This window comes from Cetorhinus maximus, chromosome 23, assembly GCF_964194155.1.
Source record: "Cetorhinus maximus chromosome 23, sCetMax3.hap1.1, whole genome shotgun sequence".
NCBI classification, from domain to species: Eukaryota; Metazoa; Chordata; class Chondrichthyes; order Lamniformes; family Cetorhinidae; genus Cetorhinus; species Cetorhinus maximus.
Window position 1 is genome coordinate 16,910,837 of NC_135901.1, and position 19,717 is coordinate 16,930,553.

The window sequence follows — 19,717 nt, forward strand, 5'->3', positions numbered from 1 at the left end:
TATGCAAGGCAATATTCGATAGATATTTGATGCTAAAAGAATCGGGATATGGGGAAAGTGCGGGAATGTGACGTTGAGGTTTGAAATCAGCCTCGATATTACTGAATGGCAGTGCAGCTTTGAAATATGATATGGCCACTGTACCGTGTTTCAGTGATCACTGCCCTTGACCTGATGACCTTGTCTCAATTATGACTGCACTGGACCATACGAACATACGAGCATACGAAAAGGAGCAAGAGTAGGCCATTCAGTTCCTCGAGACTGCTGCGCCATTTAATAAGATCATGAATGATCTGATATTAACCCGAAATCTGGATCCCACCTATCCTTCTTGAGTGTTGTGGGAGCTGCACTCATCCAGGCAAGTCGGGAGTATTCCATCACACTCCTGACTTGTGCCTTTTAGATGGTGTACAGGCTTTGGGGAGTCCGGAGTTGAGTTACTCGTCGCAGGATTCCTAGCCTCTGACCTGCTCTTGTAGCCACAGTATTTATATGGCTAGTTCAGCTCAGTTTTTGATCAATAGTAGCCCCCAGGATGTTGACAGTGGGGGATTCAGTGATGGTGATGCTATTGAACATTAAGGGGACGATGGTTGGATTCTCTCTTGTTGGAGATGGTCATTGCCTGTGTTTTGCCACTTATCAGCCCAAGCCTGGTTATTGTCCAGGCCTTATTGCATTTGGACATGGACTGCTTCAGTATCTGAGGAGTCGCGATTGGTGCTAAATATTGTGCAATCATCGGCGAATATCCCCATTTCTTACCTTATGATGGAAGGAAGGTCATTTACGAAGCAGCTGAAGATGGTTGGGCCTAGGACACTACCCTGAGGAACACCTGCAGTACAGTCCTGGAGCTGAGACGACTGCCCTGCAACAACCACAACCACCTTCCTTTGTGCTAGGTATGACTCCAACCAGCGGAGAGTTTTCTCCCTGATGCCTACTGATTGCAGTTTTGCTAGGGCTCCTTGATGCCACACTCGGGCAAATGCTGCCTTGATGTCAAGGGCAGTGGCTCTAACATTGTTCAGCTAAAAGTCAATTTAATGATCTGATTGCACTAAATGATTAAGAACTAAAATACTTGCCAATCAATCAAACACATGATCTAACCTGACTCTTAAAAACACGAACTATTTGGGAACATGATAGAGATGGGAAGAAACGGTTTTAGCTTAGAGATCAGATCTCAGTACCATATCGACAATTATTGACTGCTTAATGGAGACTCCAAGAAATGGTTTGGCGGGAAGGAGAGGTAGTTGTGCCGCAGAATTGGCAACCAGCAGCTCGCCCAAAAAGATATGGAACCATCCACCTGGCCGATGTTACAAGTGGAAGGCATGAAACCGTGAGTTCTTCTGTTTGTTCACCGAACTGTAACTAAGGTGGATGTTCTAACCTTATTGTCACTTTGGAGAGTTTCAGCCAGTTTAAGTTGAAAGCGTTGCAGAGCTAAGGTTTGCAGCTTGCAGAATTCCCTTAGTGTCTGAAAGGAGATGCACGGGCCAGCGAATGGACCTGTCTATGCTATTTACAATCCTGTTCTTGCTGTTATTGGTGTCCCGGGTAAGTTATAGACTCCAAATAAATTATTTACTTTCTTGTAAATCGCCAGAACATTTGTGCCTTAGATTTCGGGAAGGGGCTTTTTTTAATATTCAGCATTGTTTGAGTTTAAGGAACGTCAACTATGTTCCTGTATAGAGGTGCAATATATGATATTGTACTGCATTACGGTGACTTATAGTTCATTAATTCCACTTGCATTATGTAGCAGTACAAGATATTATTCAATGTTCTATGGTGCAAGTTTATAGAAACAGCGGCTGTTGGGTTGCTGAATTATGAAGTATAATGTATGAAATTGTATGTACAGTATTACGTTACATTGTTAAAAATTAGATTTCATTCCAATGTAATAAAATGCATTATAGCGTTTTTAACATTGTATGGAACAATGGCGTATCACAGAGCATTAAAAATAATTGTCGTGCATTTATTTTATTACAGTGATTTACACTGTTTCTTTACAGTGCAATAATTACATTAGATGCATTGTGATTATAAAATGTACACTCACTAACTGCAGGAATCAGCAGTGCCACCTCTGGAAGGAGGTAGTATTTTTCATTTATTATTATACAGTAGAATACAGTAGAATATAATATTTATCTATTACTGTCGTTGGCAAGTTCACAATTTATTGCCCATCGCTCGTTTCTACTTGAGAAGTTAGAGTTGAGCTTTTTACTTCAACCACTGCAGACCGTGTGGTGAGGATGCTTCGCAGCAGATTTAACAAACAAAATTTGATATCAACTACATAAGGAGAAATAAGGACCGATAACCAAAAGCTTCATCGAAGGAGTCGGATTTAAGAATAGTCTGGTAGAAGGAAAGAAAGGCGAAGGATTTGAGGGAGGGATATCCAGACATTCAGGCCACGGCAGCAAAAGGTACCTTCGCCACCGGTGTAACATTTAATTTCTGGGGTACACAAGAGAATAGATATTGGCTGTGAGCAAAACGATTTCAGCGGGTTACTGGAGTAAGTAATGGCGAGGCTATGGGTGGATTTGAAAGAAAAGATGAGGGTACTAAATTCAAGGTGTTGCCAGGCTGGGAGCCAATGTAAGTGGACAAACACAGGGGTGATGGATGACTGGGACTTCCTGTGAATAGGAACATTCCCACCAAGTGCTTCAGATGAGTTTAAGATCACTGATGACCCAAAGTGGGAGAACGCCAAGAGACTATTCCAATTGTTGGTATCTAGATGTTACAAAGGCATGGGGAAACCTTGAGCAGCTGCTAACCTAAGGCAGGTTTTGAGATGTGTGACATTATGGTCGATATTAGAAATGTGGAAGTAACCAGTCTTGGTGCTGGATGATCATCATAGGGAGGAGGACGTTTGGAAGCGCAGCTCTGGCTCAAACAGGTCGCCAAATCGTAAAGGGCCTCAAGCCTCGGAGGATGGACTCAGTTGTGAGAGAACAGAGTTTTTGGTGGGAACTGAAGGCAATGTCTTCTGACTCACAAATATTTAATTACATCAAATATGCACTTATCCAGAATTGGATGCCAAACAAGAAGTTCCAGCTTTGGAATGGTTGGAGTCAGGAGGTGGCACAGGCACGGGTGAGGACGGTTTTAGTAACAGGTTGCATGAGGCAGCAGCTGGTGTTTGGAGTTCGCTCGGTAACATATCTCTCTTTTCCTCCCTCGCAGCCAACATTGTGGCGATCATAATCTTATCCCGTGGCTGGTGCGGGCTCTCCCAATGCATCACCTACTACCTGGTGGCGATAGCGGTGACATATTTCCTGGTGATCATCACTGCCGTCATATTCAACCGGATCGGTGGCATCTACTTTCGTGAGAGTGTCCTCTCCACCACCCCTGGGTGCGCTGTCAGCACCGTGCTCGTCTATGCCACACGAGATGGCTCAGTCTGGCTGACGGTCACCTTCACCATCGACCGTTTCGTGGCCATCTGTTGTCAGAGCCTGAAGACCAGATACTGCACGGAGAAAACTGCGGTGCTGGTTATAGGACTGGTCAGTGCCCTGAGCTGCGCCAAGAACGTCCCTTTCTACTTCAGCTACCAGCCCTTGTATATTCTGGATGGGGTGCCCTGGTTTTGCAACATCAAGTCCACCTATTACACTTTGCCCGTCTGGCAGGCCTACGACTGGCTTGACCGCATCTTAACCACCTTCCTCCCGTTCCTCCTCATTCTGCTGCTCAATGCACTGACCGTAAGGCACATCTTAGCCGCCAGCAGAGCCCGCAGGAGGCTCCGGGGAGCCGGGAGTCACAGAGATCCAGAAATGGACAACCGTAAAAGGTCCATTGTCCTGCTCTTCGCCATCTCTCTCAGCTTTCTCCTCCTGTGGGTCACCTATGTCGGACATTTCCTCTACGTGCAGATTACAGGTGAGGCATATTTCACTGGCTTGGATTTCAATGACCCGCAATTCATCCTTCAAGAGACGACCAACATGCTCCAGCTTCTCAGCTCCTGCACCAATGTTTTCATCTATGCGGTGACCCAGACCAAGTTCCGAGAGCAGCTGAAGAATATGCTGAAGTGCCCTTTCGCTACCTTCGCTGCTTCATTTAACTGCTGAAAGAGCAATAAAATATTTGTATCCTCCCTTTAAGGTTCATCTTCTGTCTCCTTCTCATGTTGTTTCCTTTCCATTAGAGTGGTTCAGTGTGTGCCACTTTATCTCTCGCAGTCGAATCGGAAAGTTCAAGGCTCAAGCCCCGCACTCCAGAGGTGCAAGGCCTATCTCCAGTGCTGAGAGCCCAGGGTTTCCTGTACTGAAGGAGTGCTGCACTGCCGGAGGTGATGTCTTCTCTGATAAAACTCTGAACTGAATCCACGACTGTCCTCTGAGATGGAACACAAATGATCCCTTCGTTACGGTCATAGAGAGAACCCAGAGGGGTTGTCCCAGTATTTATCACTCAATTAACACCACTGAAAACTATTTTATCCCATTGTTGTTTGTGAATTGTTTCTTTCTTTCTTTCTTTCTTTCTTTCTTTCTTTCTTTCTTTCTTTCTTTCTTTCTTTCTTTCTTTCTTTCTTTCTTTCTTTCTTTCTTTCTTTCTTTCTTTCTTTCTTTCTTTCTTTCTTTCTTTCTTTCTTTCTTTCTTTCTTTCTTTCTTTCTTTCTTTCTTTCTTTCTTTCTTTCTTTCTTTCTTTCTTTCTTCCTCCCCTCCTTCCTTCCTTCCTTTTTCCTTCCTTTCTTTCTATCATTCATTTTTCATTCTCAGCAGCACTCCACCCCACAAAATTAATTCCGATAGAATGTAAAGAGCGGGGGAATTCTTCAAGTGAAAAGAGCAGGGATACCCGAGTAATTGTTTAATAAACTAAATAAAATACAATATTGATCGCAGGGCAGGTGATGTGCTGCTGCTGCAGCATGTCGGGGCTGCTGGACACCAAATTGATTCAAAGAGAGCACATCTGTATTAAGTGTTTGAGAGCTCCAGGAATTTCGAATCTGAGTTGAGGAGCTGGAATCCGAGCTGCAGAAACTGAGCCACATCAGGGAGGGGGACAGCTAACTGGACACTTTACTCCAGGAGTCGGTCACACCCCATGAGATTAGATAATTCCAATTTGGTCTGTGATCAGGAACAGGAGTTTGTGACTGCAGGTGAGGGAGCTGCGTGGACCCAGAGGGTAGCGTTCGAGGAACCTCGGCCCCTGCAATTGTTCAAGAGTCACAACGCTCTTGCAAGCTGTGTGGACGAGAGCACGGGCTGCAGGGAGGATGGTGGAACTGGCCACGGCACCGTGGTAGAGGGAAACATTAAAGTGGTGGGAAAAAAATGAATGTAGTGGTAGGAAACAGTTTAATTAGGGTGATAGATACTGTTCTCTGCATCCGTGAGCGTGAGTCCCGAAGGCTGTGTTGTCTTCCAGGTGCCAGGGTTAAGTACATCTCCTCAGGGCTCGAGAGGAACTTGGAATAGGAAACTGCCAAAGTGAAACTAGGCCCTTTAGAGAATGAGGCTCTGGAAATAATAATGGGGAGCCAGGAAATGGCAGAGGAGTTTAATAGATACTTTGCATCAGTCTTCACGATAAAAGGCACTAACAGCATTCCAAAAATATGAAATTATCAAGGGCAAAATGGCGGGGAGAGGGGAGGAAATAAATACAATCATTATCACCAGCCAAAAGTGCTAATGAAACTAGTGGGCCGAAAGGCTGCTGCCTCCTGAATCTGATGAGTTTCATCCCAGGATATTAAACGAAATAGCTGCAGAGATAGTGGACACACTGGTCTTCCAAGAATCCCTAGATCTCCCAAGAATTCTTAGATCCCGGAGAAGTCCCAGAGGATTGGAAAACTGTCAATGTAACGCCCTTGTTCAAAAAGGGAGGGAGACAATAAACATTTAACCACAGGCCTGTTAGCTTAACATTCACCATTGGGAAAATGTTAAAGTCTATCATAAGTGATGCAATATCAGAGCATTTAAAGGTGCATAATATAATCAAGCAGAGTTAGCAAGGCTTCATGAAGGGGAAATCATGCCTGACAAATTTATTAGAATTTTTTGAGGAGGTAACAAGCAGGATAGATAAAGGGCAACCAGCTTGTGTAATATATTTGGATTTTCTTAAGGTACCACACATAAGGTTACTTAATAAGTTAAGAGCCCATGGGGTTGTGGGTAGTATGTTAGCATGGATAGAGGATTAACTAACTAATAGAAGACAGAGATTTGGAATAAGAGGGGCATTTTGATGATGGCAAACTCTAATTAGTGGAATACCACAGGGATCAGTGCTGTGGCCACAATTATTTACAATATATATTAATGGTTTGGATCAGGAAGCGAATGTATTATCGCCAAGTTTGTGGCTGGCACAGAAATAGGTGGGAAGGCAGGTGGTGAGGATGACACAAAGAGTCTACAAATGGATAGCGACAGGTTAAGTGAGTGGGCAAAGACTTGGCAGATGGAAGATAATGTGGGAAAATGTGCGGTTATGCACTTTGACAGGAAGAATAGAGGAGCTGAATATTATTTAAATGGAGAAAAACTGCAGAAAGCTGCAGCACAGAGGGATTTGGTGGCCCTCGTGCACAAATCACAAAAAGCTAGCATTCAAGTTCAGCAGGTAATAGGGAAGGCAAATGGAATGTTTGATTTCATTGCAAAGGGAAAGGAGTATAAAAACAGACAAGTCTTGCTTAAATTATACAAGGCACTAGTTAGACCACACCTGGAATATTATGAACAGTTTTGGTCCCTTTATCTGAGGAAAGATATATTGGCTTTCGAGGCAGTCCAAAGACGGTTCACTAGCTTGATCCCGGGAATGGAGGGATTTTCTTATGAGGAGAGGTTGAGTAGTTTGGGCCTGTACTCATTGGAATTTAGAAGAATGAAAGGCGACCTTATTGAAACATGTAAGATCCTGAGGGGGCTTGACAGGGTAGGTGCTGAGAGGTTGTTCCCCATTGTGGGGAGTCCAGGACCAGAGGTCACAATCTCAGAGTAAGGAGTCGCCATTTGAGACAGAGATGAGGAGGAATTTCTTCTCTCAGAGGGTAGTGAATCTGTGGAATTATTTACCACAGAGGACTGTAGAGGCTGGGCCGTTAAATATATTCAAAGCTGAGATAGTGAGATCTTTAACCTGTCAAGAAATCAAGAGTTATGAGGAAAAAGCAGGACATTGGAGTTATCAGCCATAATCTCATTGACTGGCGGAGCAGACTCGATGAGCCGAATGGCCTACTTCTGCTCCTAAGTCTTATGGTACTATGGCCTTACAAATATTCTTTCTCCATGAAGTTTATCCATGACATTTAACAGAAAGCATTTGATAACCTGCGAAGATCCTTTTCAAGCAGTGAATTGTAATCTGAAATGTTCTGCTTGATACGAAGTTGGCTGCATATTGATGAATCAATTCCAAATGGGAAGGGATGGGGGTGGAGCAATTGCGAAATCAACAGGAAAGTTGAAGTATCTCGATAGTTCTTTCAGAGATCCGGCAGAGTCGTGGTGATTGACTGGCCTCTTTCTGTGCTGTGTCATTATAAACATCACTTCTCGGGACCTCAGTCTACCTCAAAAGCCCTTTACGGTGAACGAAGTTTTTTTTTAAAGAATGGGCACTTGATTTGTACAGTGCAAAATCCCCAGTCTTATTCGACTCACTGAAGGTCATCTATCTGCTCATTGTTTGGCGAGGGAGTGCGTAGTGGTGTGGGAGTTGGTGACATTGGTCTAACAAAGAAATTATCTAGTGTAATATAAACAGCCAACATGAGATTGTCTCGTGTGACAGATACAAAGCCATTGTCTCGTGCAGTAATAAGTAGAACAGGCCTGAGTATGATACAAACAGAGGCATAGACTAGTCCAGTTACACATGAGAAATTGCCTCGAGTGATATAATCTGATACAGTCAAGCAGGGCCTGTTATTAAATCAAAATCAGAAATTCCAGCGTTGTGATTTAAACAGAGGCAGTGTCTAGTCTAGTAATGGCTAAGACAGTCATGTCATATAAACAAACACATTCTCCAGTTTATTATGAATAAAAACAATGTCAGATATAATAAAAATTGATGCAAGATCCAGTGAAATATAAAAGAAAGAGACATAGGGTGTCCCAGTGTCAGGTTAACTGAAACATGAACGAGTGTCATGCAAACTGAGACAAGTCCTAGTGCAGTAATAACCGCGGTAGGGTGTAGGTTAATATAAAAACATATACACAGGTGCAGTAACAACTAAGCTTGCTGGAATACAAACTGAGACTTGACCTAGTATAATATAAACAGTTATAGGGTTTAGTACAATACTAACAGAGACATGGTCCAGTTCAACATAAACAAAGGCAGGGTTTAGTGCAATTTAAGAGACATGGCCTTGCATATTATAAACAGAGATAAAGCCTAGTGTAAAACAGACAAGAGGTGGGATATAGTTTAATAAAAACAGAGGCGGGGTCTAGTGTAACATAAACAAACAGGGTAAAGTGTAATATAAACAGCGACGTGGTCTAGTCTAATATAAAGAGAGACATGGTCAAAAATAGCATAGCCAAATAAATGTTCGAGTTTAATATAAATAAAGACAGAGCCTAATGTAACAGAAAAAGTTGCATTATCGAATATAATAAAAAAATGGACATGGTCCCGTGCAGCATATTCAGTGCTGTGGTCTATTGCAGTCATACCTGAGACGGAAGCTTGTGCAATATAAGTAGATACATAGTCTCATGTGAAATAAACAGAATTTTGTGCAGCATAATTAAGCAGATACGGTTTTTAATGCAATTTAACAGCGTGGTCATGGTATTGTTTCATAATGACTGAGACAGGGACTAGCATCATATTAACTGAGAGGGAGCGAGTGCAGTAACAAATGCAAAGAGGCTTAAGGTAATATAAAGAGTTGGTCGAGTAATCATAGAATCAGAAAATAGTGCACCACATAATACAACACATGAAAGGCCTTTCAGCTCATCATGTTGTGCCAGATCGTTGAAAGAGCTACAAAATCGGTCCAGTTCTCCTGCAATTCTCTTTTAATCATGCAAATGTTTGCACATCATTGATTTATCCAACTGACTTTTAAACAATCCTATTGAGTCGGCTTGCACCGCCTTTTGAGACAGAGCATTCCTGGTCATCGCTTTCTCTTGTGCCGATTTTGGTGCTGTTGCAAATTGCTTTAAATGTGTCTGTTCGGTTTTCCACCCTTCTGTCCCAAATGATTTCATGTATTTGAGCATTACTGTCATATTACCACTTAAACCCCAAAGCTGCAAGAAGATCAACATTTCTTTGATCTCTCCACAGAAGTCAATTATTTCATCTCTGGTATCAATCTAATGAATCTCTCCTGATCCATCTGAAAGGCCTTTCTCTCTTCCTTAAAATGTAATGCCGAATATTTAACAAAACGTTTGATGCCTAATGAGTATTCTGTGATGGCGAGCAGCACTCCCTTGCCTTTGTACGCGATGCCTCTATTTAAAAAATAAAGACAAGGATCACGAACACTCTTTTAGGTTCTTTCTTAACATTGTAACTTCAAAGACATATTTACACAAACTCCTAAACCCTTCACTTTCAGCCTTAACTTAGTATTTTCCTACTTCGGTTAAATTTACAGGACCTAGTGAAATATAAACATGGACATGCCCTAATGCAGTAATAACTGAGATAGGCCCTCTTGTAATATAAACAGAGTTCGACCCTTTAAATGCAGACTGGCAATGAGCTAATACACCAGGGCGTGTCTCACTTACCTACTCAGAAATATTGCTTATATTTCCTTTCATTCATACTCTTCCATGTGCCAGTTTCATAACTCTATTTTATTTCAACCTGCTTTTTGTTTCCCTTTTACCTGTCTCATTATGCCTCTCTTTAGGCTAATTTTCCACATCGGTTCTGCTCGCTTCTCCCTATCTTCCTCCTTCCCATTACAACCCCAGATGCCCAACCAGTCCCATTTTTCCTGCTGAAACCGAGCAGTCGCAATTCTGTGTCTTTATGTCCTTGAGCCTCATTGAGTGTTAGTACCTTTAGTTCTATATCAGTCTACATCACTTTACCTCAGTCACGCTGAGCGCATTCAGTCCCTCACTGTCCACTTGTGTTCCACAGAACAATGCCAATTCCGTTACCCCGACTTCACAGCAGCAGCGACCTTCCTAATGAGGAAATAGTCAGCAGAACCCTTATTAAACATTTAGAACAGGCATAATGCTGATCTATGGAGCAGGCCTTACTCAGCTGAGCAACTCCATTCACCGAACATTTCACCATTGAGGCAATGGAAACATTGAACGGATGCACCTACAGGAGCCCCCATTAGTCTTGCTCAGATCTTTCTTTCATTCAATTTCTCCAATGATTCTCTTCCAGAATTTGTTGTTTTATTTTATCAGAAACATTATGTTTATTTCTGTTATCTCTGTATATACATCCCTATTCATTCCGATCTGCGTAACTACTCTGTCTGCTCGATTGTCTTTATCTTTCCCATTGCCGTCACAATCCCCAGCCTACTCACTCCCATGTCATGCTGTTTGTTGCCTGTGTGTCATCAGTCAGCAGTCTATGTGACGTCAGTCTGAAGTCCGCGTGACCGAAGCCCGCTTCCTCTGTGACGTCAGTCGGTGGTATCCTTGTGACGTCAGTCACCAGTCCATTTGACGTCAGTCTGCAGTCCCTGTGTAGAGATGAGAAACACCAAGGCTCAGAAAACGTTGGTGGGGGTTGCCTATAGACCCCCAAACAGTAATGGGAACGTAAGGGAATGCATTAATCAGGAAATTAGAGACAAATGAAATAAGGGTGCAGCTGTAATCATGGGTGACTTTAATCTACATGTAGATTTGAAAAGCCAAACTAGTAATAATACTGTGGAGAAGCATTTCCTGGAGTGTGTACGTGATGGTTTTTCGATCAATACGTTGAGGAACCAACTAGAGAGCAGGCTATCCTAGACTGGGCATTGTGCAATGAGAAAGGATTAATTAACAATCTTACTGTGTGTGGTCCCTGGGGGACGAGCGGCCATAAAATGATGGAATTGCTCAGTACGATGGAGAGTGAAGAAGTTGAATCCTAAACTAGGGTCCTGAATCTAAATAAAGGGAACTGCGAGAGTACAAGGTGCGAGTTGGCAATGATGGATTGGGGAACCTTACTGAAAGGGTTGACAGTGGATAGGGAATGGCTAATATTTAAGGAGCGTCCGCATGAATTACAACAATTATTCATTCCTGCCTGGCGCAAAATTATAACAATAGTTCAACCTTGGCTTACAAGAGAAATGAAGGATCCAAAGAAGAGACATATAAATTTGACATAAAAAGCAGAAAGCTTGAGGATTGGGAGCAGTTTAGAATTCAGCAAACGTGGAGAAAAAAGGTTGACCAAGAAGGGAATAATGGAGCATGAAAGTAAACTTGCAGGGAACATAACAACTAACTGTAAAAGCTTTTACAAAAGAGGACACAAATAATTTCCCAGAAATGTTAGGGAACCAAGGGTCCAGTGAGAGGGAGGAATTGAAGAAAAGTAGTATTAGTAAAAAGGTCGTGCGCGAGAAATGAATAGGGTTAAAGGCTGAAAAATCCCCAGGGCCTGATAATCTGCATCCCAGAGAACTGAAGGAAGTGTTCTTTATGCATTGCTGGATGCATTGGTGGGCAACTTCCAAAATTCTATAGACTCTGGAGCAGTTCTTACAGATTGGATGGTGGCAAATGTAACCCCACTATTTAAAAAAGGAGGGAGGGGAAAAAAAAACGGAGAATTACAGGCTAATTAGCCGCACATCAGTAGTGGAGAAAATGCTAGAATCTATTATAAAATATGTGGTAACAGAACACTTGGAAAGCACTAACGAATTAGACAAAGTCAGCATGGATTTATGAAAGGGAAATCGTGCTTAACCAATCTACTGGAGTTTTTGAGGACGTAACTTTAAAGGGGGAACCAGTGGATATGGTGTATTTGTATTTCAAGAGACTTTTTATAACGTCCCACATAAGAGGCTAGTCGGCATAATTTAAGTACATGGGATTGGGGATAATATACTGGCCTGGACTGAGAATTAGTTGACAGACCAGAAACAGAGAGTGGGAATAAATTGGCCTTTTTCCGGGTGGCAAGAGGTGACCAGTGATGTGCCACACTAGTGGTGTACCCTAGGGATCAGTTCTTGGGCCCCAGCTATTCACGATATATCTCAATAACTTGGATGAGGGAATCAAATGCAATATTTCTAAGTTTGCTAACGGCACAAAACTGGGCGGGCCTTTGAGTTGTGAGGAGGATGCAAGGAGGCTTCATGGAGATTTAGACAAGTTGAGTGTGTGTGGGCAAATACATTGCAGATGCAGTATAACGTGGATAAATGTGAAGTTATACACTGCGGTGTGAAAAACAGAAAGGCAGAGTGTTACTAAAATGATAATATATCGGCAAATGTGGATGTTCAAAGGGTTCTGGGTGCTCTTGTGCACCAGTCAATGAAAGTAAGCAGGCAGGTGCAGCAAGCAGTTAGGAAGGCAAATGGTATGTTGGCCTTTATTGCAAGAGGATTTGAGTTCAGAAGTGAGGATGTCTTACTACAGTTATACAAGGCCTTGGTGAGACCACACCTGAAGTGTTGCGTGCAGTTTTGATCTCCCTACCTAAGAAAGGATACACTTCACGTCGAAGGGGTGCAGCGAAGATTCACTAGGCTGATACTGGGGAAGGCAGGCCTGTCCTATGTGGAGAGATTTGTTCAACCTGGCCTGTTTTCAATGGAGGTTACAAGAATGAGAGGGGATCTGATTGAAACGTATAAAAATTCTAACATGGCTAGACAGACTGTATGCAGGGAGGGTGTTTCCCCTGGTTCAGGCGTCTAGAACCAGGGCCCACTGTCTCAGGATGCAGGGCAGGCCATTTAAGACCGAGATGAGGAAATATTTCATCACCCAGAGTGTGTTCAACCTGTCGAATTCTCTACCAAAGAAGGCTGTTGAGGCCGGGCCACTGAGTATATTCAAGAAAGAATTTGATACATTTTTGGATATTAGGTTCGGAGAGAAAGCAGGAATATGGCTTTGATATAGAGGATCAGCAATGATCATATTGAATGGCGGAGGAGGCTCGATGTGCTAAATGGCCTACTCCTGCTCCTAGTTTCTATGTTTCTATGTGACGTCCGTCTGCTGTCTCTGTGTTGTCCCTGAGCGTCAGGCAGCCTTAGTCTCATTAGCCTTGTGCTGAGTGGCGTGCTTTTAGTGACGCATGAGTGCCAGCGCCTCGCTCTCCCAGCTGATTTGAAATATTAAGCGAATAAACAACTGATCAGAAGACTGAAGCTCTGCTCGACCTATCGGTATGATAGGATTCTGCAGTTTGTTTTCACAACCGCTTCTCAAAACAGTTGGGTGGCAGTTTGATCCGAGGTTAAATTGGCTTCCTCTAGATGTATGTTTCAGCGCCTGAAAGCGGGCTGCACATTGAGGCGACATCTGCCCGCGATTCTACCCAACCCCAAAGAGACAGGAGCTCCCAGCGACAGTCCAGAAGTAGTTTTTGTACGGGGGTGAGATTGCTCCACATCACTGTGAGTCTCAGAGAGAGCAATAATACACCACATTGTCAGTACTCACGTCTTTGTAAAGAATAGGTTAGGTATGGAAAGAAGCTGCCGCTGCACTGCTGCAGCAAACATTATCAGGGAAGGCATAACACGGCTTGGATACAAAGTAAAGATCCCCGTACAGTGCCCCGTCAAGCATTCGCAGGGTACAGGCACGGATTGGATGCAGAGTAATATTCCCTCTCAAATATCCCATTTAAAATTCTCAGGGAGGTACAGTGCCAGTTACATACAGAGTAAAGTCCCATCCCAACAAACTCGCCTCGGACAGGTAAAACACTGATTTTACGCAGAATAAAGTCCTATCAACCTGTCTGCATCAAACATTCCTCGGTAAGGCACAACACAGGCTAGAAAGAGAACAAGGATCCCTTTACACTGGACCTTTGAATATCCCCAGGGCTTGTGTAGCACACGTTAAATACAGAGTAATGTTCTCTCCAAAATCTCAGAGCAGATGTAGCATTGTTTACTGTGTTATATACTGAGTGAAACACCATGCTGTCTATTTAAATTGCTGGAATAATATTTACGATTAACAGGTGCTGTTTTCTGGGACTTTACAGGTACTTGCTGAAACTTTTTGTTCTGAAATTGAGCTCAGGGTCAGGCAAATCTTATGAAGTAATTATCTGATATTCAAAATGAATCTCTTCATTTAAAAATTACAGTCTTTGATGGAAGTTTAAACTCATTAACGTTTGGTTATTTCTCCCGAGAGATGAAACCATTTATATTATATTGCTGACTCGAGTTCTTCAACCTTATTACTTCGATGCAAATTAACGGTGCTTGAACACTGCGTTTGTCTCGATACACAAGACAGATGACAGGGTAACGCCCCATTAACAATGTTCTCTCATACGCTGTAAGGTCAACTTTAGCAAAGGTTGGCTGGAGATCGTTAAGCTCCCCCTACTCTTTAATGGTCATTAAGCTGGCCCACTAAGGGACGGTGGGTCAGAAACAGCATTGGTTCTGAACAGATTAGAGATCCTTCTATGCCTTTTATGTAGTGCTTCTAAGTTGTTTCTTCTATATATCAGACACCAGGTTACTGATCTTGCTTGTGAGGCGCCTTCTTAAGCTTTATGTCAAGCTTTCACCTTTCTATGAAATACAAGCTTCTTGAATAAGTGCGTCGAACTGCACTTTCTGAAATACACGAGAATGAGCTCAAAGGTTGATAACCAGCCGGGTGGATGCCTGACCCGCACACAGAGCAGACACACAGAAACAGATACCAGCGTTGCAACAATCGGGCTCTCAGCAGATAAATCTCTATTGTTTGTCAAATTAAACAAGGCAATTTATCTTAATTGAGTTAATGGTAAATTTCCGACAATGTTAAGTTTGCAAGCACTTAAATTAAGCTGCTGTTCATTTCAAAACCTCCCTTTGACGTCGAATAACGTTTCCTCCCCTATTAATTTTGCTGCAAACTGAGTAAGATCCAGTTTCTGTAAAAAGAATTGTATCCGGTAACTCACAGTCAGCGGGATTGCTGTCTGGAAGAGGGGCTTGTGGAGGTGGAAGAAGTTAGCAAATTAGGAGATCTTTACATTGTAACCAGATTGCCCACTGGTTTATCATAATATAATTAAATATTTCAATAATTAAACAATTTTAGGGTGAGACGGGAGTTTAGTGGCATTGGACTAGTAATCCAGAAGCCCATGGTAATACACGGGAGGAAAAGGGTTCAAATCCCACCACGGCAATGGTGGAATTCATTCAACTACTGAAAGCTAGCCTCAGTCATGGTTACCATGAAACTACCATCGATTGTCATAAAGAGCCATCTGGTTTATTAGTGTCCGTTAGGGAAGGGAATCTGCCATCCTGATCTGGTCTGCTCTACATGTGACTCCAGGCCCACAGCAATGTGGTTGACTCTTAACTGCCCTCTGAAATATGAGGGGACACAATTCAGTCTAGGACAATTTGGGGTGGGCAGCAAATGCTGGCCTTGCCAGTGATACCCACATTGCATGAAATAATTTGAAAAATGTAACCTCTAAAACTATCAAGGGAAATAACAGAAAGTTAATGCATTAAAATCTGGAGTCACAGCTAATAAACTCGAAAGCCTTCCAAAGGAAATGTTTTCTCAATTAATTCACGATTTAACTTAATGCACACGTGTTCACATTGAAGACACCTCCATCGTGTTGTGTGCCACTACCACCGCGCTAATTGGGATAGATTTCAAACAGATAAAGCTACTCAAGACTGTGCAAACATGAGGCACTGGGCCTTCAGAAGTAGCACAAATGTATACAATTTGTAACCTGATGGCCTGGTATATCTCCCACTCCACCATTACCTTCAAACCGGGGCATAAATCATCGTTCAATGAAGAGTGCAGGAGGGCAATCCAAGAGTAGCACCAGGCATACCTAAAAGTAAGGCGTCACCCTGGTGAAGCTACAGCACAGGACTCCTTGTGTGCCAGTGAGCGGAATCAGTATCCTATAGACAAAGCTAAGCAATCCCACAACCAATGGATCTGATCTAAGCCCTTAAATCCTGCCACTTCTATCCATGACTGGTGATAGACAATTCAACAAGGAATATGGGGAGGAGGCTCCACAAATATCCCCATCCTCAATGATGGAGCAGCCCAGCACATCAGTGCAAAATGCAAGGCTAAAGCATTTACAACAATCTTACACCAGAAGTGCCGAGTGGGTAATCCATCTCGGCCTGGTCCTGAGGTATCCAGCATCACAGATGCCAGTCTTCAGCCAATTCGATTCAAACCACGTGATATCAAGAAACGGCTGAAGGCACTGGATACTGCAAAGACTATGGGGCCTGACAAGATTCATGTAATAGTACTGAAGATTTGTGCTCCAGGACGAGCCACACCGCTAGCCAAGCCGTTCGAGCACAGCTACAAGAGTGACATCTATCCGGCAATGTGGAACATTTCCCAGTGTGTCTTATGCGGAAAAAGCAGGACAAAACCAACCAGGCCAATTACCGAACCATCAGTCTGCTTTCGATCATTAGCAGACCGTTGGAAAGTGTCATTGACAGTGCTATCAAGCATCAGTAACTCGGCAATAACCTGTTCACTGGCGCTCAGTTTGAGGTCCTTCAGGGCTACTCAGCTCCTGGCCTTATTACAGCTTTAGTTCAAACAAGGACAAAACAGCAGAAAGGAAGATATGAAGTGAGAATGACTGCTCTTCACGATAAGGCAGCATTTGACCGACTAGGTCATCAGGGAGCCCTAGCAAAAGTGGAGTCAATGGGAATCAGGAGAAAACTTTCCACATCCTGGAGTCATGCATAGCACAAATGAAGATGGTTGCTTTTGAAGGTCAACCATCTCAGTCCCAGGACATCACTGCAGGAGTGCCTCAGGGTAGTGGACTAGGCCAAATTATCTTCAGCTGTATCATCAATGAGCCACCCTCCATTATAAGGTGGGGATGTTTGCTGATGATTGCACAATGTTCAACACCATCCACGACTCCTCAGACACTACAGCAGTACATGTCCAAATGCTGCAGCAAGACAAGAACAACATTCTGGTCTGAGCTTATAAGTGGCAAATAACATTCTCGCCACACAATTGCCAAGCAACGACCATATCCAACAAGAGGTTATCCAACCATCTCCCCTTGACATTCAATGGCATTACCACCGCTGAATCCTCCACTATCAACATCTTTGTGTAGCCATTTACCCGAAACAGAACTGGACAATGCATAGCAGTGCTTTGGCAACAAAGGCAGTTCAGAGGCTGGGTATTCGGCAGCGAGATACTTAGTACCTGACTGTCCAAATCCTGACCACCATCTACAAGACACAAGTTAGGAGTGTGATGGCATGCTGTCCACTCGCCTGGACGAGTACAGCCCCTGATACACTCAAGAAGCTCGACACCGTCCAAGAAAAAGCAGCCCACTAGATTGCGACCCCCGTCCCCTATCCACTACCTTTAGCAGTCACTCCCTCCACCACTAACGCATGGTGGCAGCAGCGTGTATCATCTAAATTATGCACCGCAGCAACTCACCAAGGCTCCTTCGACAACACCTTCCAAACAAGTGACCTCTGCCACCTAGAAGGACACCATCACCTGCAAATTCCCCTGCAAACTGCACACCATCCGGATTTGGTACTACACCACTATTCCTTCACTGGCACCAGGTTAAAAACTTGGAACTCTCTTTCTCACAGCACTGCTTGTGTATCTCGACCACATGGACTGCAGCGGTTCAAGGAGATAACTAATAACCAGATTCTTAAGGCCAATAAGAATAGGCAATAAACGGTGGTCTAGCTAGCGCCGCACACATGAAAGAATGAAGAAAAACATTCATTAGAGTTGCTGGAGATGTTTTGAACTAAATTTGCGGGGGTGGGGGGCGGGTGGACATCAGCATATCATAGGAGAAAAGGTTAATAAAATACACAAATTGAGGTAGAGTGTTGAATATTAATAGAGAACGAAATAGCATCATATCAGATAGAATGGACTAAAATGGTTGACGGGCAATCCAAGGATAGGTTTGAAATGTGGGTATGTGAGAGCAAAGAGTCTAGTGAATAAAATTGGTGAGTTGCAATCACAAATATACGTTTGGACAATGATGTAGTAACAATGAGGGAATCCTGGCTCTGATATAGTAAGCACGAAGATAGGGGAAGGCGAAAAGGAGGTGGGGTCGCAGTGTTGACTGGGAAAGACATTTCAGTGTTGGAATGAGAGGATGTCCTTGAGGCGACAAGAGAAGAATCAATTTGGTTCGAGCTGAGAAGTAGAAAAGTGATGACCACGCTGCGAAGGGTATTCTATTGGCCAAATGGAGAGTCCGAAAGAGAGAAAGAGAGAGAGGGATGAATGGGAGAGAGTTATGGGGGGGGGGGGGGGGGGGGTGTGGAGAGAAAGGGAGAGAGAGAGGTGGGGGTGAGAGAGAAACAAAAAAAGGAGATCGAATCTATAGGGAAATCACAGAGATTGTAAATACTTGTAGTTATTTTGGGATTCTCTGATTACCCAACTGTCGATTGGAATAATGTTATAGGGAAGGATAAGGAGTGGGAGGAACTTCAGAAATGTGTTCAGGGCGAATTCCTTATCCAGCCTGCTTCTGGCCCAACTAGGAAGGAGGAATTACTGGAGTTGGTGCTGCGGAATGACGTGGATCACATGGGCCAAATGTCTGTGGGAAACACTTGAATAGAAGTGATCATCGTGTCATATGGTTCTGACTAGTAATAGAGAACAGCAAGTAACAATCTAAAGTAAAACTTCTAAATTGGAAGAGGACTAAATTTAATGTAATGTGAGGGGATTTAGTTAAAATAGAACCAAAAACTGAGAGGAAAAGCAGCAACGGAACAATGGATGATTTTAAGGACAAGATATTTTCGGTGCAACCTTGTTACATTCCAATAACAGCAAAACGTAGGGGAACCAAAGTCAGTTCTCCTTGGATGAAGGGGGAGATAGTAAATATGATTAAACAAAATAGAGGGTGCTTAATGCATATCAGCAAAATTGTTCAAGTAAAAAGCAGTTTGAATGCAATAAATTGAGATTCTATGCCTTGGACATTGGAATGCGGAATGAAGTTTCAAAATTTGTGGATGATACCAAGGCTCGAGGTGTCACAACCAGTGAGAGTGATAGGAACGGCTGCAGCAGAAACTATATGGGCTAGCAGAGGGGTAAACAAGTTCTGATGGAATTTAACACAGAATTGAGAGGTGATGAATTTTCGCAGTAGAGCCTGGGAGGGACAATATAGATTTAATGGTACCATTCTAAAGAATGCACGATGGGACCGGGACGTGAGGTCCATATGCATCGAACTTTGAATGTGGCAGGACATATTGAGAGATCATTTAGCAATGCATTTGGATCTCGGGCGTCATAAATAGAGGAATTGAGTACAGAAGCAGGAAAGTTATGCTGATCCTTAATAAATCAATGGTGAGGTAGAAAATTGAGTTTTGCATCCAGTTCTGGTAACCACACTTTAGGAAAATTGTGACTGTCCATGAAAGGA

General features: G+C 43.1%; 3 protein-coding genes across 3 annotated transcripts in view; all 3 read left to right on the forward strand.

The window, feature by feature from the left end:
* LOC144696999 (uncharacterized) overlaps positions 1–19,717 on the forward strand; it is a 608,705-nt gene that overhangs the window by 162,268 nt on the left and 426,720 nt on the right. The window lies entirely within an intron of this gene.
* LOC144697121 (uncharacterized) overlaps positions 1–19,717 on the forward strand; it is a 392,678-nt gene that overhangs the window by 116,714 nt on the left and 256,247 nt on the right. The gene's annotated exons all lie outside the window — the stretch shown is intronic.
* On the forward strand, positions 1,509–4,145 carry LOC144697852 (putative G-protein coupled receptor 139). The gene is made up of 2 exons (XM_078569826.1): positions 1,509–1,578; positions 3,244–4,145. The coding sequence occupies exons 1-2, from the start codon at positions 1,509–1,511 to the stop codon at positions 4,143–4,145; spliced, it is 972 nt and encodes a 323-aa protein (XP_078425952.1).